The 24,345-nt window shown below is 41.1% G+C and overlaps 1 protein-coding gene across 1 annotated transcript in view; it reads left to right on the forward strand.

The window, feature by feature from the left end:
- The window catches only part of LOC124605827 (protein retinal degeneration B), a 575,027-nt gene that overhangs the window by 410,027 nt on the left and 140,655 nt on the right, over positions 1 to 24,345 (forward strand). The window contains exons 13-14 of the mRNA XM_047137749.1: positions 5,592 to 5,809; positions 13,042 to 13,291. Coding sequence (XP_046993705.1) covers positions 5,592 to 5,809; positions 13,042 to 13,291 — 468 coding nt within the window. The remainder of the gene's footprint in view (positions 1 to 5,591; positions 5,810 to 13,041; positions 13,292 to 24,345) is intronic.

Raw genomic sequence — 24,345 nt, forward strand, 5'->3', positions numbered from 1 at the left:
GACCATGTGATATTTGATTGGGAGAATTTATTTAAAGGTTGAAAGAGTTTTAACAGGTCACCCTCACCATTAGTGAATATGGAAAAGAGTGATGAATGTATCTAAACCAAAGCAGGGCCTGAAGGCCTATGGATCCCAGGAAATCCCCCTCCAAGTAACCCATGAAAATGTTGGCACAGGAAGCAGCCATCATGGCTCTGACGGTCATGCCCCCTATTTGCTTGTATGTCTGCCCCTCAAAGTTAAAGTAGTTGTTCACAAGTACAATGTAGTTTAAAGTGAGTGCAAAGGACATCATAGGTGTTCAAATGTCTAGCAGCAGACAGCCCATGTAAATGGGGGATGTTGGTATAAAACCTTGTACGTGGGGGATGTTGGTGAAGAGAGGTGGCATCAGTGATGACAAGCAAAAAGGTGTGTGACAGGAGGGGAATGGACACAGATTTCAAACAATCTGTGGGTGGTGTCATTAATATAACAAGGTAGTCTTTGTACTCTAGTTTGCAGGTTTTGATCAATGGAGGCAAATACAAAATTCAGTGGGTACTTTGAAGCCAACAACTATGGGATGGCTACGATGATTGGGTTTGTGAATCTTAGGAAGAAGGTAAATGGTTGGGGTGTGTGGTTTGAGTGGGATAAGGAGCTCTATAGACTCAGGTGTTCGTCCTTGTCAGGGGACTGATATTTTAATGAGGGACTATATGTCAGTTTTATCACAGGGATGGACTCTTGATGGCACACACTGTACATAGAGGTATGAGACAACTAGCTTAGAGCCTCACTTACATACTCCTGTTGGTCAAGTACCACAGCGGTAGGTCCTGTGTTTGCTACGAGTTCTGCGGTGGTCAGGTTAAGGTCATGTTGTAGGGACCTGAGGAAGGGCTGTAAAGCAATGCTGGAGATTAGGAATTTGTGGAAGGGTTGTAAGGGATGATTCCGAGGTAGTGGTGGTGAATAATTTTGAGATCGTGGTCAGAACTGTTCAAGGCAAGGTTCCATGTCAAGTTTACTGTTGGAAAGCTTTTGGGATTGAGTTGCAAAGTGACATTTCCAGTTGACATTATGTGTGAAGGAGAGTAGGTCCTTCATCAAAGCAGCATGATTAAATGCAGGCTTAGGGTGGGACATGGGACTCACGGATAATACAGGTTACTCAGAAGATGAGATTGCCTTGGATGAGAGGTTGAGAACACTGTACTTTGGTAATTGGTTCTTGTGTTCATGAGTTATCATTGATCTAGGAAGCAGTGTTGAAGACGGGGGGGACGTTAAGGAGGTTGACCAAACTCAGTTTGTAGGAGCGGAGCAGTTGTCGATGGTGTGGCTATTAAGGAGGTGGCGGGGGACAGGAAGGGAACACCGTTGTTCCATTAAACCTACTAACAAACAACATTACTTCGTTTTGACAGTTACCGTACTTTTCATGACAAATGTTCCCTCCCATACAGCCTTGGCATTCAAGACAAACATATTTGTTCAGATGTTAACTCTTTATAGCAATGAATCACCATTCTCACCTCTTCCGTCACTGGACACAGTTACCCCACCAGCCTTGGGCAAAAGCGGATTTTCTGGGCCATCACATAGAGTACATCTCTTGTCACTCAGTATTATCATGGTCTTGAAGATGTATTAACCAGCTACTTCTACGAGGCTATTGCTTCATAAAATCATGCCCTGAAATGAGATCCATTCTGTTTGGCATTCTGCAACCACACCCAAAATAGCTATTTGTCTCTCTCCCAATCTCCACAACATCCCTCTCAGACCTCATGTTACTTCTGCACACCTTTCCCTACCCTGTGGCTCCTACCTTTGCGACTGTCCCCATTATAACACTTGCCCTATCCACTCTTCTACTACCAGCTATACCAGCCCTATAAATGGCAAAACATATACTACATAAGGAAGAGCCACATGTAAAACAATACATCTTGTGTACAAGCTGTAATGTAAATAAACACTATTTGGCCTCTTACATCAGTGTGACTACTACCAAGTTTATCGGTTAGGATGAATGAGCATAGGCGAAGGGTATATGGTTCAACACAAAATATCCTGTTTTAGATTACACTCTACAGGATGACATTCATGACCTTGTTGCCTGTTTCACCGCGTGCCACCTGGATTTGTCCCCATGACACCAGTTTCTCAGACCACAGCTGGTAGGAACTGGTGTTATCTGTCCCTGGTTCTTGCCACCTACCTGGCCTTAATTTACCTTAATTCCATTGCTCTCATTATTCATTTTCAATAACTGTTCCTTTCTTCACTCCTTTTTGGTTTTTTATATCTTTTATTTTTTGACTTGTCTGTTTTTCCCTGGCTCCCATTGTTACCACATACAATATCCCATGCTCAAAAACTCCCTCCCAACACCATAAAGAATCCAGAACCTAAACAGACGTGAAACACAGTCATGAACCTTTCCTTCAAAAGCCTTATCCCCACAGAAGTATCAGTCCTTTCCAAAAGCCTCACCTTTTGCCCCAGTCCCAAATTCAATCATGCAGGACTTGTTAAAGACCTTCTCTCCTTTCCCAATACCCACAGTGGAAAAACTTTTTCGCCACCAACCAAAGACAAATGCTGGACTCTTCCTGACTCAGTTCACTCCTCCATACAACTGTGATCCACACCCACTGCCCCAAAATTAGCCCCCGTTAACTTTCCAGAATTTCTTAAGCTCAAACCTTGCGCTACCATCATTCCCCAAATCTCTCAACATTCAAGCTAACCTTACCACAGAAAGAACCACAGTCCACCACATAGAAACTGATCAACCTTACAATCCTACCTGTTGACAAAGGGTCCACCACTGTTGTTTTGGTCCACAAGAATTACATGGCAGAAGGACTCTGCTGGCTGTCAGATTCATTCACCAGAAACCCTGCCACAGTGACCCAATTCTAGAAATCCAGCAGGATCTCCAGGCTCTCCTCAAATCCTTAGACCCATTCCAGAATATCTTACCTGAGTCCACCTCTCTCTTCACTCCTACTGTTCCCCACACTCCTACCTTCTACACACGTCCTAAAGTCCATAAATCCAATCACCCAGGATGTCCCATTGTGACCAGCTACTATGTCCTCACTGAGAGAATCTCTGACCTTGTTGAAAAACACCTTCAGCTTATTACCGAAAACCTATCCTCCTACATAAAAGATACCAATGATATCCTCCACTGACTCTCCACAGTTTCTGTTGCTTTACCACATGGTGCACTGCTTTTCATTACTGATGCCACCTCTCTTTACATTAACACCCATAATACCCATGGCCTTGCCACTATTGAGCACTACCTTCCCCAATTCTCGATGGATTCCAAACCTACAAACTCCTTCCTACTCACCATGACTTTGAGACATCACCCACAATTACTTTTCCTACCATACCTACAAACAAATCTGGGGTATGGTTGTGGGCACATGAATGGCACTATCCTATGCCAACCTATTCCTGGGCCATAACATCTTCGTGGTCTGGATCTAGGATGAGGACGCCCTATCCACATTTCTCCAGAATCTCAACACCTTCTCCCCCATTTGCTTCAGCTAGTCCTCCTCAAACTAACAAGCCACCTTCCTCGATGTTGAACTCCACCTCAAAGATAGCTACATCAGTACCTCTGTCCATATCAAACCTACCAACCACTAGCAGTACCTCAACTTTGACAGCTGCCACCTTGGTCATCCCATCCTTGTATAAAAACAGATCTCCCATGCCGTATCTCTCAGTCAACCACCACCTCCAAAAGTCACACTGTCTAGCCGCAGTGGAGCATTCCCCTCGTGATGCAGTACCACCCGGGACTGGAGCAACTGAATCATATTATCCACCAGGATTTCAGCTGCCTCTCATCATGCCATGAAATAGGATTGTCCTACCTATCTTCATTCCCACCCCTCCCACTGTGGTATTCCATCACACACCGAACCTACACATATGCTCGTTCATCCTTACACAACCCCTGCTACCAGCCCCTTATCTCAGCATTCATATCCCTGTTGCACACCTAGATGCAAGACCTGTCCCATACATCCTCCTATCACCACCGCTCCAGTCCAGTCACAAGCATCACCTATCTCATCAAAGGCAGGCTACCTGTGAAACTAGTCGTGATTTACAAGCTAAGGTGCAATCACTGTTCTGCATGCATGATCCATCCGTGTGAATGGCCACTGACAAACTGTGGCCCAGAAACAGCTGGATAATTCAGTTGCTGAGCACGCTGCCCAACATGACTTTCGTCATTTCAATGACTGCATCACAGCCTGTGCCATTTGGATCCTTCCCACCTATGCCAGATTTTCTGAATTGCACAGCTGGGAACTCTCCCTACAATACATCTTAAGTTCCCATAATGCTCGTGGTCTCAACCTCTGTTAGTCATTGTCCTTACCCACCTATCCCCTTCCCTGTTCCCATTCCAGCACTTCACAGCCCTCTATACCACCAACACACCCACAGTTTTTTTAGTTCTCTCCTTTTCCTCTGCTTCATCCGATGCGCCCTCCATAACCGCCTGACTGCACCTAGCTGCTCTACCCTCTACGCTCGCATAAGCAGCACTTTACTGTCCCACACCCCTAACCTTTGTTTGACAGTCTTTTTGTCGTGTCTATCTGTGACTCAATATCTTCGCTATATGGGGAGTAGCAACTAGCCTTTTCATAATATTGATATTATTACATAAAACACCCTCAGCTTTCCACTCTTTATTTAGTTATGCACAATGTTTTGTCAGTAATCTCTGTCTTGCATGTTGTACCATCTTCTACCTTGAAGCTCTCAAGTTTTCAAGTCTCTTCTGGTGCATTCTCCAACAATCAATCCTTCCTTCTCATCATGTAACCTGGGGCTCTGGGCAATTTCTATGAACTCTTCCCATTTTCTAGACCTCACCAACGTTTTCCTTCATCCCTCTCTTTCCCTTCAACCCTTCTGCCAGAAGGAGGAGCCACTAGCTCTGAAAACTTGCAAACTTCGGTAGCCATATAGTGAATGTGTTTCCTCACACTACCATTTGGTGAGTAGACTTTTATCTACCCAATTAAATTATATTTCCAAAAATTGATTATTTTCATTGCTAGAAAATCACTTGCAGAGTATAGACAATTATAATAATACTTAATATTTCTGTATGACTTTTAAACTATTTAAAACTGTTTCTCATTTCAGTTGGCTTCTTGTGGAAGTGATAGTTTTCCCTTGTCTTATTTCTAATTAGTAGCCTTCTTTAATCTCATAATTCATCTTCAATGTTGCATGACATTCTATTGAAAAGGAATGAAAACCTTATTAACATGTTCTTCATGAGTGCTGTATGTTTGTCACCTTTCTGTCCTTCTAAAATACCCATCGTCAGGGGTTCATCGTTGTATTTAAATTTCAGTGAACATCATTGCTGAATGAAATATGCTCATGCAGAAAGATCAGGGGTTGATCTTCTCACAGTAATATTTTGTGTCTATAATGTGTAGTGAATATTTTTCTCATCCATATACACTATGATACAAACTTTTTTGTATAAAATATTTTATATTTACAGCTTTAAAATGTTTTGTTTTGTTTTGTTTTTACAGTTTAAGTCCTTACAGTTTTGATGTGTCACCATCATGTACAGACACTCCTCAGGTTACACATGATTCAATACCAGTTGGTGCTATTCCATTGTTTGCCACGTCTGCACCAGAGTATCAGGAATCTGTGTCACGTGTCATCAACGCTGCAAATGGTGTCTACCAAGAATTTCTAAAATCTGAAGAAGGACAAGGATTTTCTGGGCAAGTTTGTTTTATTGGTAAGTTCTTCTCCAGAATATATGTATGTTCATTATGATAAGAGATTTAGCTAGTGCACCAGTGCGAGGAATTTATCCTCCTTATATGCTCTTGTGCTGTGTCTGTTGCTTAAGTTGTGAAACCATTTTACTAAAATTTTCTTAGTCTATGAAGGTTATTGTTTTTTTTTTCACTAACATTTGACTTGTGGCATTCTTCTTCAGAAAAACTCCACTATCTCAGAATCTGTACCTAAATATCAAGACAGAGACTGTTAAATCCCCCCACAAATGGGATGCAAAAGCTTACATGAGCATGGAAATGAACATGTACATGCTTGTCAATGTGTTCTGCAACTGCATCACTCTCTAATATCAATTGTTGGTTATGTCTGGTGTGTGCACCAAAGATATTTGGCTTCTGAAAATGGTCATTCATTAAATAGCTGTGTTAACTTACTCAGCAATTCTCAAGGATGTGTGGAGAAAAACAGTGTGCTTTGGCAGTGTAAAAAGATTCGAAGGCTCTTAACACATTGAAAACAGATTTCTAAAATGTTCCATTTTGTTCTTGACAAAATACTGATGATAAAATTTTTTGTGAAGCAAATAGAGTTTAGAAAATTCAAAATTTCGTGACCTTTCAGGTATGGAATATAGATCCTCAACACCACATATGCTATGTATGTATGTACATTTCGAATGTGATCAAAGTTCATATTCCTACCTTCTCCATTCTTTCCAAGTGTAACTAATTTTTTAAACTATTCTTTTGCACTTACAGATGTGGTAGCTCTTAACCATCACCACACCAGTTCTCAGTACATTTTTACAAGAAGTTGTACACAAAATTGTGTGTTACTTTTTAAAATATTTTTGTTGTTCATGAATTCTAATACAAAAACTGCCAAATACAGCACCTAAGCTGTATTGCATTATGATGTTTGCTTGGTTCAGCTTGTAACGTAAAAAGTGATCTTCCATCACATTGTTTCATGTTTTCCAGCACATTACTGATCTCTGATGGGACTAAGTGTATTTTTCATATAGGTAAATGATTTTCAAAGTGAAATTCAACATTATAATGACACAAAACTTGTCCCACTTGATGTCCAGATTAGCTTTAATGTCTGTCTGGCAGAAACTTGTCTATGCTCTACTTTAAATAGCATGATCTTGTGATAAATCCTGGCTCTTAATCGTCAAGTTGGTAGTTTGTGTTTAGAAAATAGTAAATATGATATTAAGATGTCAACACTTGATCTTGAAAGAAGGAATGAACAAAACAATGTAGGTCCCTTAAACTAGGCTGTCAATTTCTTATCCTAACCACTCATTGACTGACTTCAGTAAACTCCATAAGTAAGCAAACACATTGTTTGTCAGTAAATTCAAGAGGATTTTCATTAAATTGCTGGAAGTTATGTGAATCACATAAATTTTATCAAATGTGTAATACAAAGCTGTCATTCAGATTTTGAACTTTGTGAAATAATAAATTGTGATTACATTAAATATTTTTAATATGAGATGTCCACAAAAGCAGGATTGGTGAAACACTCTATAGAGCCACAAATTAAATGAGCGGAGATTCTGGGGCATATGTGAGATAGCTACTCATTGTGAACAAAATAATCTACTGAAGATTAAAGCTGCTGTTACAAAAGACTCTTGGTGAAATTAAATGTGGGGAAGGGAGAAAGAAAACATGTTCTGTTGCAGCTCACAGTGGGACAAAATGAACTGGAAATATAATCTTATTTTTCTGATGTTTCTGCAAAACTTTTTCTCAGGGAAATTTTTATTTTTTGTATAGAAGTTTTCGAAATGTGGTGCTACAGAAGAATGCTGAAGATTAGATGGGTAGAACACATAACTAATGAGGAGGTATTGAATAGGATTGGGGAGAAGAAGAGTTTGTGGCACAACTTGACAAGAAGAAAGGATTGCTTGGTAGGACATGTTCTGAGGCATCAAGGGATCACAAATTTAGCATTGGAGGGCAGCATGGAGGGTAAAAATCGTAGAGGGCGAATAAGAGATGAATACACTAAACAGATTCAGAAGGATGTAGGTTGCAGTAAGTACTGGGAGATGAAGAAGCTTGCACAGGATAGAGTAGCATGGAGAGCTGCATCAAACTAGTTTCAGGACTGAAGACCACCACCACAACAACAACAACAACAACAACAATAATGAAGATGTTTCACTTGGGCATATGATATTTAAAAAGGAAGGGGGTAATAGTGATCTTGTTGCAGTCCTGACAACTTACAGTGCACACAGTATGCTTGACAATAAGAATAAATTAGTGACACCTATAATCCATTATTGCAGTGTAGCATTGTACACTTAACAGTTGACTACGTTAATCAGAATTAGATAAATTCGAAGACAGTCAGCAGACTGCTGTCTGAGAAGAAACACTAGGAGACACTTTTTGTATTTCCCACTTTAGATCATAGTTTGTCATTATTAACTTTTGTTGATTACACTTACGTAATAAATCACATGATTCATTGGTCTTGCAGCTCATGTGAATTGCCTGGTACTACAAATGGAAATAGTTGGCAGTAGCATAACTTGAATAATGGCTGTGTAAACCACTTTATGTGAGGCAGAAATTATTCACTTGTTTAAATGTCTGAAGTAAAATTTAATAGTGATAAATGGGAGCCACTTAACACAGATCACAAACAACCCTAGTTGTAACATGAACCTGTTCATGGAATAACTGGTGTCTTGCAGATTCATCACTGTTTCAGTTGACTGTGAAGCTAAACATATTCACCTGTGGACAGAAGTGAGACTAGGCTGCCAGCTGATTGGCCTCATATTGGCTGGCTGGAAGGCTCATATGACCTACTGGCCAGAGATGAACCTTTGGCTTGGCTGTACAGACAATACAGTCTACGCGAGCACAGCAGCGGATGCTAAGCTAATCTGTAATAAAACATGAACCCCCACCCCACACACACACACACACACACACACACACACACACACACACACACACACACACACAAAATCATGTGCATGAATGATTTTTCCAATCAACTCTAGATCAAACTCCTTTTTATAAAGAAGAAAGAAGCAGGAGAGATTAGGTAAAGAGATTATCATAATGAATATTAGCTTTGGCTTGGGACTCTGATTAATTTTGATTAGTATTATTTCTTCCAGTTCTTCTGGTTCAGGCAAAGGAACCTCTGGATCCAAAATCTGTTAGTTTTCATCACTGGTTCTGTGCAGCTCCTTGGTAAGCACTGAGTGAAGTGGCACAGTGGTTAAAATGCTGAACTCTCATTTGGGAGGTTGGCAGTTCAAATCCTCGTATAGCCTTCCAGATTAAAGTTTTTCATAGTTTCCGTACATCGCTTAAAGCAAATTCCAAGGTGGTTCCTTTGAAAAGTATAAGGCTAATTTTGTTCCCCTATCCGAGCTTGTTCTCCATCTCTTATCAAGCACATCATGGTGAAGAAATTAAACTCTAATCTTCCTTCCTTTCTTCTTCAGTAAGTAGATGATTTACATCTGCGATAGATTGTAATTTCATTTTTAAAGACTATTTTCTATATAGATGTCCACCCAATTTGCCATTCATAAGGTGTTTTTTGTTTGTTGGTTTTCTCTCTCTCTCTCTCTCTCTCTCTCTCTCTCTCTCTCTCTCTCTCTCTCTCTCTCTCTCTCTCAATCATAAATTGTAATGTGAATTTTCTTGGATTTAGTCTTTACTGGTGATGCAGTGTGCCTCCGTTCAGTTTTTTATTGTTTTGATTGAGGTGTTTCATAAGCTCCCCAAGTTTTATGCTTGGTTACTATCCTACTTAAAAATCATCGTCGTCTTTGTTTTAGCTCATCAAATAGTAATGTGCATTGCTCACATCCTGTTTTTTGTGTTGTTCTGTAAGAGTTTTTGGCCCCCAACGAGCACACAGTTTTCAAAAATTAAGGTCTTCAGAAACTTTTCATGAAGAGATGATCTTCACATTTGTGGAATGTTCTGGGAAAGATAGGACCTGTAAACTTATTGCTTTCCCTTAGAAGTTAAACTGCATACCCCAGTTTTTCAGTAACCGACATGGACACCCACGTCCTCATCATCATGCACATGGTCATGTCCTTATCAATGAATGACTCAGCACTTTTCTGCATAAACCTAACAAATCTTTCTCATTGAAGGTCAACTGGTTTAATATTTTTTTGCATTTAGGAAACAAAATTCAGACCTAATCCCACAAGTGGTGGGATTTTTGACAAATTTCTCCATCTTAAACAAGCACTATGCACCATAAACAACACAAAGAGGACTCAAAATGGTGTCGTCTCCTTCTCCTTAACTCAAAGTACCACACATGCATCAAGCTGCTGTTGTAGCACTGCCATTGAAAGAAATACATATGGAACTCACTTTCAGAATGTACCTCTTATGTTCTGTGGTCACACTGGGAACCCCTTTATTGTTTTTGTAATGCCAGCTGTTTAATGCAGTTCCCATGCCAGCTGTTTAATGCAGTTCCAGCTAACAGAGGATGTATCATCAATGTAGTTCAGCAACTCAAGTTTTTTATATGTGTTGTTATATGATTAGTCTATGTTAGAGATATAGGAAGAAGGCAGTCTCTTCCCTCCTGATTTTAATTTGAACTTTATTACCTTCTCATTTTCCTTGTCACCTCTTCTATTGTTTATGTTGCTCCATCTAGGCACTGAAGTTTCTTCAAGCTTGTAGCTTGAATCTTTCACAAGAGCTTTTGTTCACCTTGACATTAATATATTACTGATGCTTGTTGTGAGTAAAGCAATTTGTGCATTTTGTTTCATCTAATTTATTTATCACCACTGCCACTTCTCGTAGCAGTTGAGACACCAGCATCTATTGTTCTAGAACATCTGAAGACACTGGCAACTACCATGGAGTTACAGAAAATTTTTGGCGCACTGTTCATTTTCATCAAGTAATGTAAATAATTCAAAGTTTGTTGTAACTGTCTCTTTCTGTTAAGAGCTTGACAGCATTTTCTGTTCCCATCATTTGCTTTAATATCAACTTAAAGTGTATTTGGAACAAATCAATAACTATCGATAAATGAATAAAACAATCATTCTTCCCTTTTTCTGCCTCTTGGAACTCAATGAATATAAAGGTGATGATTAGGTTCTTGACCTGATCGGAAAAGGTTTCTTTTCAGTGTGTGTGTGTGTGTGTGTGTGTGTGTGTGTGTGTGTGTGTGTGTGTGTAGATGAGTGAGCAGGGAGAGGATGAAACCTGGTTATGGCACATGTGTGTTTCTCTCAGATGGCATCAAGAAGGCCACAAGTCTAACATCACCATCCAAAGGACAGATCATCACAACAGATTATGTTCCTTCACTTTCTCATAGAGTGCAAGTTTTGCTGATGAATCCAGGATATTGGCCCAAATTTTGGTGGTGGGGAACTTTACATCACCCCCTCTCGTCACCTGGCCAGTCGAATTGTGATGAAAATTTCTCAGACCACCAGGCTTCGAACTGGCTACCTCTGAGTCAAGCACCACTGATTATGTATACATTTATGACCTCATTGGAGGTGTTATAAAATACACTAGCTCACTGATATTAATTATTTGCATGAAAAATCTTGTGTTTCTCTTATTATTAGCAGAAGCGTGTCTTTGAAGTGTATTTGTCAGTGAAAGGTTGTCTGATGTTGGTAAATATAATTATATCTAATAGACACACAACACTTACTCTGAGAGTGATTGAATGAAAACTTTTAAGGTTCCATAAAATTTTGACAAGTTGTGTAGTGGAGTTGGTAGGGGGCAGCAGTGTTTCTTGAAGTTCAGAAAGTGACCGACAGGTGGCAGAGTGATGCTACAATGCAGGAGAAGGGAGTACCATCCACGATAAGATGGCCATCCTGCTGTCAGCATATATCACAATTGAGAAGCTATCCGTGATGTGTTATTTGTTTAGTGAAGGTGTCAAACCAAACAAAATTCATTGAATAATGACAGTGCAGTACACTGATAAAAGTTGGTCACTGTAACAAGTGTACAAGTAGTGTAAGAAGTTTAAAAGTGTTGTAACTTTTGTGGAGGATGCAGCAAGATGAGCGAAGGCTCACCGCATAGTGACAGCAAGAACATTGCATTAGTGGAGGAGCTTGTAAAGGAGAACAGACTCATAACTCTGAATGAAATAGCCACAAGTTTGAAGATTAGTATTGGTTTAGTGCTAGAATGTTGTTCAAAATATATTGCACTTTAGTAAGTTGTCTGCAAGACAGGTGTTGCGTCAGTTGATTGCCGAATTGAAAGATCATTGTGTCAGTACCTGTGAAGAACTGTTATATCATTTCCACATCAAAGGTGATGCATTCCTGGGAAAAACTATTACAGGCAATGAGACTTGGGTACACTATCACCAACCAGAAACAAAAAGGTTGAGCAAGGAATGGCACCACAGCTCATCACTGAAACAGAAACCTTTCTGCAGTGAGCCATCTGCTGGAAAAATCACACTCATTCTCTTCTGAGATGGAGTAGTTTTGGAGAATTACATGGATAAGGGAGTGATGGTAACCAATACTTCTTATTCATACATGCTGAAAAATCAACTTTGCCCTGCAATCAGGAATAATCGACAAGGATATCATTCTGGGAGTATTGTTACGGTGTAACACCACCTGACTTCATACAGCCCGTAAGACAGTGGAGACTATTCAGGAAATTAAATTTGCCTTTATAGTACAGCCCCCTTATTCACCAGACCTCACTTGTAATGACTTTCATCAGTTAAGTGCACTCAAAAAGCAATGGGAGGCAGGCATTTCAGAGGTGATGAAGAGATGAAAACTGAGGGGTCATGAGTGGCTACACACATGACCAAAAGAATTCTCTCATCATGGTAGCTGTGTACTCCCGATGAAGCAGAGGAATACGTGCATTCAACAGAGAGAGTATTTTGAAAAATGACATGTAAGTTGTTTGTTCATTAGTACAGTACATTTAAGAATATTATAGCACTTTCATTGGAATCACCCTTGTATTATGCTACATTTATCTGGGCACTGCCTGCCAAATACACCCAATCATAGCAACAAGTTAACAAGATAATGTTTAGAATTGAACTGCAGAGTATGTTTGTGGATTAAATATAGTGACATTGTTTTAGAATCAAATGTAGGGGAACCTGATTTGTATGAAATCAATATGTATGAGATCTATAAAAGTACCTAATTTTTTCCCTTACATTCTCTGTTTACAGGTGATGGTGTGGGGTCAATTCTTGGTTTTGATGCTTTGTGTCGTTTTATACATTATCAATCTCGGCATGATAGTGAGAACAGTATATTAGATTCAGAGTATCCACAGCAAGTGGAAGATGCCATTGACAGTGCAAAATCCAACAACCGACAAGGAGGAGCAGATGGTGACAATAGTACAAATGTGGATGTTTCCTACTCAAATAAGCTGCTGTCTGCTCCTGCACCTCGAAGACGATCTTCTTCAGCAAGGTTTGCTCTAAAACCACATATTTGATGCTCGGAAATTGAAAAAGTTATTTAGGAAAAAGTTAATTACGGTTTCATTTTTTAAATTTCTGTGCCAATGTGTATGGTAAGTTCCAAATCGACCAGAATTTCCAGAATAGCGTGAACTTCTGTTATTGGCAACAAAAAGAGCAAAAAATGTAGTGTACCCATTGTGTACTCCTCTTAATCTTCAGTAAGTTATGTATTACCTATTTCTTTCTGCAATCATATCCCCTTTAGCCTTCATCATCCAATACCTTTGCTTTCAAAATCATTATTCTGCAACTTTGATTTTTGGGATGTATCTGCCAAATTAAGTATAAAAATCAATTCAGGTTGGAATATTAACAGTACTATGAAAAAGATAATTGCTAGTCATTGTAAAGATGACATGTTGAATTGCAGATGGGCATGACAGAAAGACTGTTATGTATAAGTTTTTGGCCAAACCTTCTTCAGAAGAGAAAATTTCACACACATTCACACAAGCAAGCACAGCTCCCACAGGGCTAGAAGTGGCAGGACAAGACTGCCAGGTTCAGTTTTGGGAGGCTGCGGGGGAGAGAGAGGGAGAGAGAATGGGTAGCATAAAGGAGGAGCAGAGAACAGACCAGTGGTTGTGCTGACTGAGAGCAGCATGTGGTGAGGGTGAGGGGAGGCGAATTGTGAGGTGGTGACAGGATGGGGGAGGGGGCGGGAGAAAGAGGGAGAAAGAGTTGGCTGGAGATTGTGGGAACAGTAGGTTATGGTAGGTTGGGGCTGGGATGATTTTGGGAGAGGAGAATGCATTGCAAGGGTAACTCCTGTCTGTGCAGTTCAGAGAAGCTGCTGGTGCAGGGGAGGGTCAAGATGGCCTGAGTCGTGAAGGAGCCATTGAGAATTGAAATAAAGTTTGTTGTGTACAGCTGCACAGTGTACCATATGGTGGACCACTTTGGTCATGGCCACAGTTCGGCAGTGACCTTTCACACTGGTAGACAGCTGGTTGGTAGTCATAACAGTATAAAAAGACTTGAGTAATGATTGCAGCAGAGGTAGTATATAACATGGCTGCTTTTACAAGGATAATCCTTTGACAGGACTGGAATGGGAAGTGCTGGGTGGGTGAATTGGCTGGAAGCGCAGGGGTCTTCCCTGTGGCAACAGGTTGGGATTGGCAGTGGCATAGGGATGTTCCAGTATGTTATGGAGGTTTGATGGGTGATGGAACACCACTTCAGAATGGATAGGAAGGATCTTGGGTAGGATGTCCCTACGTCCTGGGGATGACGATAGATAATCAAAGCCCTGATGAAGCATGTGGTTCAATTGTTCCTGTCTGAGGTGGTTTAGATGACTTAGGGGGCTCTTCTGTCTCGCTGGTTCTTGGAAGTGATGAGAGGATTGGGAGTGTGTGGGGATATGGCACAGAAAATCAGTTTATCTGTTTGTGGACTAGGTCTGGGGGGGACAGTGCCTGTCTGTGAAGGTCTTTGTGAGACCTTCAGCATATTGAGCATGGGAACTTGTATTACTGCAGATACACCATATTCAGGTGACCAGGCTGTTTGTGAAGGATTTTTTGGTGTGAAAGCGATGACAGCTGTTGAAAAGCAGATATAGTGGTGGTTGGTGGGTATAATGTGTCCAGAGCTGAGGATGGAACTCACAGAGAGGAGAAGGTCAGTGTCCAGGGTGGTGGCATTCTGGGTCAAGTGAAGTGGATGGGAGAGAAAGTGTTGAGATTGTGAAGGAATGGGGGTAGGATGTCCCAGTCCTGTGTCCAGATCATGGAGATCTATATCATCAATGAACCTGAATCAGACCATGGGTTTTCAGTTTTGTGAGGCTAGAAAGGTTTTCGCTAAATGCCTCGTAAACAGGTTGGCATAGGATGGTTTCATACCAGTGCTCATGGTCATGCTGTGGTTTTTGCTAATATCTTACCTTCAAAGAAGTAGTGGCATATTATTATATAGCTACTAGGCGTATGAGGCATGAGGTGCTAGGTCTGGAGTATGAAGGACATTGAGAGAGGTAGTTTTCAGTAGTGGATAAATGATCATGGGAATGATGGATGTTGGTGTACCTCCCTGTCCAGTGAGGAGGAAATGGATTCAAGGAATAAGTTCCAGGAAGGGCCTATGGCTTTAAGGAAGGGTTCTATGTTATGTTGGACTTCTGGGATGGGATAACTGTGGCAGAATTTATAGGAGGTATCAGACAGTTGATGGAGGCTTCTGGCAGTTAGTCACTGTGATTCATAATGACAGTGGTGGAACCTTTGTCTGCAGGTAGGATGATTAGGTCAGGATCAGTTTTGAGGCTGTGTATGACTGTCCTTTGTTTTGCTGACAGGTTGGTGTTTTGAGAAAGGATGGGCGGAAGGATAGTGAGGAAGGTTGGAGATATGGAATTCCTGGAAGGTGACCAGCAGGTAGTTGGTTAGGTGCGAGGGGGGGGGAAGGATCATGGATCATAGGTTGGAACTGGGAGAGGCAGGTGTCTTTGTTGGGACTAGGTTGGCTTTGGCTGGAAGGAGTGGTGGCAGGTAAGTGTTTCCATTGCAGGGATCTGGAGGAGGAGAATAGGTCTTTAACAAGTCCACTGTGGTTAAAATTCAGTATGGGGTATGAAGATGATGCCTTTCGATGCGACTGAAACTTTCCTGGGGTGTGGATTTTGGTGGAAAGATTAATAACGGTGTTCTGGGATTATTTCAGCTTTGGATTTAGTCGACTGTTGGGAGTTTTGTGAGATGTGCCAAGTTAAAAAGTTCAGCTAGGCAGGGTCTGGGTGCTATGAGGAGTTAACAAAAAGGAACATTTGGGTAGGACAGGGGTAGGATAGTGGTGGCCCAAGGTGGCAATAGGAGGTTAGCAGGCCGAGTAACTTACGGATGTGGTGTCTGGAATGCTCTTCTAGGTGCTGGAGTGCAAGGGATTCAATTTCAGAGACGTTATGTATGCAGCAGGGATTGCACAGTAGCAGCATCTTGTGGAGGGGATATATGTGGTTTTGGGATATCTATGCCTTGGAGATGTATTTTTGCAGTACCAGGTTTGTGAATGATAGGAACTGCTAGAATCTGAATAGGTGAATGTCATTGTGAAAGGAAGGTTGGGATCCAAAGAAAGGAATTTTTATGGTAAGGTCATTGTGGGGGTGGGATGGTGGGGGGGGGGGGGGGGATGGGTGAGAGAGATTCCTTGGTTAAGGCTATATTTAAGAAATAGGATGTGGGACTGGGGTTTATCCAGGGAAGGGATACTTTTCTGAACTGGTGTATTATTTGAAATTAGGAACATCCTACACACCTCTCCTAAAGTGATGTTTAATAGCCCACCCAACCTCCACATCATCTTGGTTCTTCCCTATGCTACTCCAACCCCAACCCCTTGCCATGTGGACCATATCCCTGTGGAAGTCCCAGGTGTAATACCTGCCCAGTCCTCCCACCCAGCACTTCCTGTTCCATTCTTGCCAAAGGCTTATCCAACTCCATCAGAAGCCAGGCCACCTATGAAAGCAGCTATGTCATATACCAGCTCTGCTGCAATCATTGCTAAGCTTTTTAAATTGGTATAACTACCAACCGGTAATCTACCAGGATGAATGGTCTCTGCTCCTCTCCCTTCTGCCACCCATTGCCTGCCCTTTCCCTCCCCCACAGCCTCCCTTCACTGCACCTGACCATGCTATACTACAACCTCCAGTCCCCAAAGGGAGTGCTGATTCCTCTTCTCCACTCATAGCGTGCCATTTCTCCCCCTTCCCCTCCTCACTCCTGATTGTTGCTCCCATTAATGCATTTCTGTTGTATTCTGGCTGCAGCGGCCAGAGATAGCAGTCATGTATGTGTGAAGTATGCTTGTTTGTGTGACTTGTATGTGTTTTTCTTTTCTGAAGAAAGCCTTGACCAAAAGCTTATATGTAAGAGCCTTTTTGTCGTGCCCATCAGCTACTCAACATGTCATCTTTATGGTGAGTAGCAATCTCTCCTTTTCGTAGTATTGTAAATTTAAAAAATAATAATTCTCTTAATTCACTGTGGTTTCTTCACTTTTGATTATTTGCCATAACAGTAATATGTAAGCTCTCATATAGAGGTAAGTTTATTATTACAAATTTCAAAAGAAATGTTACCTTCTAAATGTGACTGATGATTCAGAAGGTAAAATAATTTGAAGTGGTACTAGTCACTTTGAAAATAACAACACTGATATCCCTCATTACTAATGAAACTGCCATTTGTAAATAATTCCTTTCAAGTGTTCTGGAAAGTGTATCATACTGACATGAAAACTTCAAAACTCTGTTGACTGTAGGTAAGCTAAAGTCAAGTCAGGCTAGTTTACATCATACTAATTGTGTTCTCTGGATCTTGCACAAAGGAGCCTCGTGGATGTGGAAAGAAATAATAAATGTAGATTTAACTGAAGTGTGTTGCTGTAGAATTATGTAACTTCATGAAATGTTATGGCGTGCTAATGTTAAATGCACCTTAATTTAATACAACATATACTTTGGCATTAAAGGAGACTACTCACAGAAAAGCAGAACCATTGAGTCATTGGTAGGTGCATGCAAAAAGAAAGAAAACTTGCTAACTTTCAGAGTAATCAGGATTAGCACTGCAGGATTCTCCAGAACATTGGAAGAATAGGAACTCTTCACAGATCATTGCCATATGCCCTAGCAGTAGTCATTTGGAGTAGCACAGAGCTACAATTCATCACTGGTAATGAAAGCCTAAACGTGAGATGATGATTCCTCAATCCAGGTGCTGCTGTTCTTGAACCAGTGATGTGCTCAACTACAATTTTAAAATTTAGTTATATGAATCTACTGTAAAATTCCAGTATTGTAATGTAGATGTAAAGCTTTAATGTTTAAGAAGAATTAAGAGTGAAAACTATTCACTTTTTAAAGGAAAAGCGGAAGGAAAGTTTTGGGGCCTATAATTGATGAAGACGAGGGAATAGAGGAGTAGATGCTAAAATAAAGAACTCTGTGGCGGTGATCATGATGATGATGATGCTTTAGTCATTGGACACAAGACTGATAAAACTTTGCACGCTACTCTTCCATGTGGAAATCTTTTCATGTCAGAATAACTACTGGACTCTTTATCTATTTGAACCCACTTACTTTAAGCAAACATTAGTAATCCTCTCTAAAACTGTTACCCCCACACCTCCTTCTGTTAATAAATTAATGATTTCTTAATGCCTTAGGATGTGTCCTTCCTATCTAATTCAGCTTTTAGTCAGGTTGTGCCATACATTCCGTTTCTTCCCAATCTGATTCAGTACCTCCTCAGTATGTTTTCAACCCAACCCTCTAGTTTTCAGCAATGTTCAGTAGCAGCACATTTCAAAAGTTTCTCTTATTTTCTGTATAAACACCATAATATTGACAGAATGACACAATAGAGACAGTTAAGCTGGGCTGGTCATGTCATATGATTGTCTGAGAACAGAATGTGTAGCGTAGCATTCACTACATATAGACTGAATACAAGGAATAGAAAGAACCCATAGTAGATGGCTGGAATACATCTTGAATGGCATTGCATGGATAATTATCAACAGTGAATGGACAACCCATATATGAGAGATAGAAAATATTCAAAGTGATAAAGGGCATTACTTAATATATTTTACTGTGGAACAACTTTCAAAATATCATGTTTTAATAAAACGTCTCTACAAGAAGTTCCAAAACTAATACCAGGCACAATTCTTGCACCAGGACTATGTATTCTGAAAATGCTACTGTTGTAAGTAGCGGTTCCCAAAAAGCAATTACATAACTCGTTAGTGAAAGGAACTGTGCAGAGTGAAATAAATTCATTTCTTTTTATTGCTACGAGGAGTGCTGAATGTCGTGAAACATGCCGATAATCCATTTGCATTCAGCCATCTGCTGCTGATGCTTCCAGATATTTCATTGGCTGCTTCTTTAATAAGATGATTGAAGGAGATATAATTATAGAGATAAAAAGTAGTACCAAAGAGGGTACGACATGATTAATGCTAAAATCAAAATGAATATTGCAAACACTGTTAAGAAGGGAGACAGAAATAGCAAAGGAGAAATGGCTGGCAGAAAAGTGTGACAAGATAGAGAAATTAGAGAAAGAAGGGAAATATGAGTTGATGTACTAAGAAGCTATGGATTTGACATTCAGGCAAAAGAGAAACAACAATGGACTACAGGAAGTAGAGATAGCAGATGGTAAAATGGTGAGTGAAACCCAAGAAATAATGAGAAGATAGGAGGAATATATAGAATGGCTATACTCTGCCAGCAGCCAACAAAGTGAAGAAGAGCTTGGGACAGAAGAAGAAGATAAAGTTGCAGATGATGACAAAGGAAATGCAAAAAATGGTTTAAATGGCTCTGAGCACTATGGGACTTAACAGCTGAGGTCATCAGTCCCCTAAACTTAGAACTGCTTTAAACCTAACTAACCTAAGGACATCACACACACCCATGCCCGAGCCAGGATTCAAAACTGCGACCGTAGCAGCAGCGCGGCTCCGGACTGGAGCGCCTAGAACCCCACGGCCACCGCGGCCGGCACCAGGAAATGCAATACTCACTAGTGAGATTAAAGCATCTATGAAGGAGATGAAAAATGGAAAGGCAATGGGAATTGATGAGATTCCTGAGGAACTGGTAAGGTAATTGGAGGAAGAAGGGAAAAGGGAGTCAATTGAATTGTGTAATCAAATATACGTGACAGGAAAATGGCCAAATGACTTTATACAAAGTATCTTAATACCTATAGAAAAGAAAAGGAACAGCAAAAAGTGTGAGGAACATGGAACAGTGAGCCTGATATCACATGCAGCCAAAGTCTTGCTGAGGACGCTCAACAGAAAGCTATATGGAAAGCCCAATTGCGTAATAGGAGATGAACAATTTGGTTTCAGGCGAGGAGTGGGAGCTAGTGATGCCATTGCCCTACTGTGAGTGGTAGGGGAGAGGTACACGGAGAAGAAAAGGAAGGGTGTATGTTGTGTTCATTGATCTTGAGAAGGCTTTTGACTGTGTCAGATGGGACAAAATAACGGAAATCCTAAGGAAACATAGAGTTGATTGGAGGGATAGACGGCTAATTAGAAATTTATTTTTGAGCCAGAGAGCAAGAGGAAGAATAAGAAGTGTAATGAGTGAAGAAATTGAACTGGGAAGAGGTGTAAGACAAGTTTGTTGTTTATCACTGTTCAATACTTATCTGGAGGAAATTATTAATGAAAGTTTTGATGGAAGGAGAGGAGTTTGTATAGGGGATTGGAGAGTGGAGTGTATAAGATTTGAAGATGACATGGTTGTGATGGCAGAGAGTGCTGAACCATGACGAAATGTCTCTGTTGGTTCTCCGCATTTCCTCCTTGTCTGTAGCATGCTCCTTTAGAAATTTCCGCTTTGTGCTCTGTTGTTTCCTTACCCTAGCCAGTGGGCACTGTAGCATTGCTGTGAATGGCTGTCTGCTGTGTTTGCGAGAGAGCATCGGTCTGGAGGAGGAACTCTAATTGTGGACGTCTGGGAGTGTACAGGAGGCCTCGCCATTTTGTTGATGTTTGGTGTGACTCGTGTCAGTTGTGATGATCGTTAAAGCCATGATAGCAGCCGGTGTTACTGTCTTGGTCGCAGATGGATCAAAGGAGATAGGGCCTGGTTGTCCATTGAAACTCCTATACTACAGATGTCGTCGGACTTAAAGTAAGACATTTTGCCCATTATTTGGCATTATTTGCAAGCAACTGGGCTTTCCAGCGTCTACAGTAATTCGGCAAAGATTATTTACTTCACCGGTGTGTAAATGACTGAACAAGGAGCAGTTTATTTAATGTTCATCTTATGCTCATGTTTTGCATGTGCTGTTTGCGAGTGTAAACTTGACTCTCACCTTTGTCCGTTGATTTTGTACGCATTGTCAAATACTGGATCCAAGTAGCAACTTTCAGTTAATTAGATAGATTCTTCCTTTTCCTTGTCACAATGCGTGTTAAATGGCAAAGGAGAATTGTAGACCTTAACTTGCTACCTCACTTGCGTGTCTTCAATGACAGAGCCTAACCTGTTAACTAATTAAGGCTTGTGGTAAATGAAGGTGTTTAAGTATGTTGTTTTAAAATATTATCTGAAATGTGTCGATGATTTATGTTGTGCTAGTTGATTCTGGGGTATGAATGGATGTGTTGGCACGTCTGCCGTGTAAGGGAATCCTGCTAGTTTGATTACCTTCTGACTAGGGTCCTTGCTCGAAGCTTGTCTTTAAATACGCCGCTAACCTGGTTAGTGTATGTTGTGGCTATTTTAAATTAATCACTGCTCAATAGCCCAACACAGTTTGTCAGCCATCAGAAGCGATGTATGTGTTATTTATTTCTTTATTCTAGTCAATCTATAAGCATGCTATACTTAATTTGTTACTCTAGGTAGCCATTAAGTTGCCATTTTTTGGGGTGTTTAGATAATATAAAATATGGGCAGAATCTAAATTCTTTTATTACTATGATCTGAACTTAATGTCATATTGTAAAGAAAGGAACTTATTGGAGGTGAACTGTTGCCTTAAGGTGTTGTGGATGGTGCACTTGTGCACTTTCCTGTTATTCATTTTAATGTCTTATTCAATGTGTAAACTTGCTGATTATTTTCTCTTTACATGGAGTGTGCCCGCCTTGATGTTATAAGTGGCTGTTTCAAAACCAGTTCTTTAACGCACCTACATGCATATTTATATTTATTGGGGAACGTTAAAGTGTATTCCCCTGTTGAACTTTAACTAAGGTGCAGAAAACTGAATTAGGTGTTTATTATTGTTCTATTGCTATTATCTGTCAAGTGTAACATGTGACATTTTCTTGGTCTGTTATCAAGTGTTACAATAAATGCAAATTTCAGTTGTTCCCACGGAAATGGAAATGCCGTGTGGCTAGGGCCTCCCGTCGGGTAGACCGTTCGCCTGGTGCAAGTCTTTCGAGTTGACGCCACTTCGGCGACTTGTGTGTCGATAGTTGTTCCCATGATATCCTATCTCTGCATTGGCTAATCTAAACTCATAATATTTAATTGTTTCAATGTTGGAGGGAGGTGCTTGTGTCCCAATGATTTGTTTCCCTTCCTAGTTAAGAGGGAGGTTTAGATTTGCTGCACTGTCTTGCATTTACTGTACAGATTTTCAATTTGATACATTTTCTATTTACTTGAAATTGTGTTTTACAGTAACTTGTAAATTTGACGTGTGTCATGATGGGGCAATGTGATTGTCCTGGTCTGGCCTTCTTAAAGAAGGATCAGTTAGTTTATGAATTGCTCATTCGTAAGCAGCATCTGCAGGGTACGGTGGCGGACTTGGTTGTTAGGTTTCATGGTGCATTGAACAATCCATTAGTCATTTCCAGTGACTTATCGGGCAGGTCAGCGATGCCCTACATCTCATTAGTAGTGCTGTCAATGAATTAAATCAGATTATTACCATTCTTCACGGAACTGGTGTTACCTTGAGACAGGGGGGGTGGGTGAAGGCCCAGTTGTGCCATTGGCACTCTCATTTACAGGACTTACAATTATTGTCTTTGAATGAAGAACAGCAGGGATCGGTTAGCCAACTTACCCAAAGAGTAAAGGAACTGCAGGTTAAGGCCAGTGTATTAGGATTGGAAGATGTTCATGAGGAAGATGATGAGAGTTTGGCTTCCATGGGTAACAATAATCAGGGTTTTAGCAGTCAAGTGTTTAAGGGTCAGGGATCAGAAGTGTTTGCCAATTTTCCCAATGCTAATATGTATTTATTGACTTAAGTTCAAATGGCTTTGTGGCTTACTGTTAGCCTCAAAATACATACTAAAGTGTGCGTCATTTATGTTGGCAGCCGAGTTTAGGTTCGTTCTGCACATCTGACGTCACAAAACAGAGTCAGCCAATGAACAGAGAACGACGTTGCCAGATCTCGACTGCAATGCATAGCATGGACGAGTGTCTTCAGTTTTAGAAATGTTCAGTCATAAATAAAGTAATAGAACAAAAGCAATGTCTTGATAGCAGACTTTCTTTTGTGGAAAGTTTGGAAAAAGCTTTCTTTATACCAATTGCTTCATATTCTACACTCCTGGAAATTGAAATAAGAACACCGTGAATTCATTGTCCCAGGATGGGGAAACTTTATTGACACATTCCTGGGGTCAGATACATCACATGATCACACTGACAGAACCACAGGCACATAGACACAGGCAACAGAGCATGCACAATGTCGGCACTAGTACAGTGTATATCCACCTTTCGCAGCAATGCAGGCTGCTATTCTCCCATGGAGACGATCGTAGAGATGCTGGATGTAGTCCTGTGGAACGGCTTGCCATGCCATTTCCACCTGGCGCCTCAGTTGGACCAGCGTTCGTGCTGGACGTGCAGACCGCGTGAGACGACGCTTCATCCAGTCCCAAACATGCTCAATGGGGGACAGGTCCGGAGATCTTGCTGGCCAGGGTAGTTGACTTACACCTTCTAGAGCACGTTGGGTGGCACGGGATACATGCGGACGTGCATTGTCCTGTTGGAAGAGCAAGTTCCCTTGCCGGTCTAGGAATGGTAGAACGATGGGTTCGATGATGGTTTGGATGTACCGTGCACTATTCAGTGTCCCCTCGACGATCACCAGTGGTGTACGGCCAGTGTAGGAGATCGCTCCCCACACCATGATGCCGGGTGTTGGCCCTGTGTGCCTCGGTCGTATGCAGTCCTGATTGTGGCGCTCACCTGCACGGCGCCAAACATGCATACGACCATCATTGGCACCAAGGCAGAAGCGACTCTCATCGCTGAAGACGACACGTCTCCATTCGTCCCTCCATTCACGCCTGTCGCGACACCACTGGAGGCGGGCTGCACGATGTTGGGGCGTGAGCGGAAGACGGCCTAACAGTGTGCGGGACCGTAGCCCAGCTTCATGGAGACGGTTGCGAATGGTCCTCGCCGATACCCCAGGAGCAACAGTGTCCCTAATTTGCTGGGAAGTGGCGGTGCGGTCCCCTACG

This window comes from Schistocerca americana, chromosome 1 (genome assembly GCF_021461395.2).
Source record: "Schistocerca americana isolate TAMUIC-IGC-003095 chromosome 1, iqSchAmer2.1, whole genome shotgun sequence".
Classification (NCBI taxonomy): domain Eukaryota; kingdom Metazoa; phylum Arthropoda; class Insecta; order Orthoptera; family Acrididae; genus Schistocerca; species Schistocerca americana.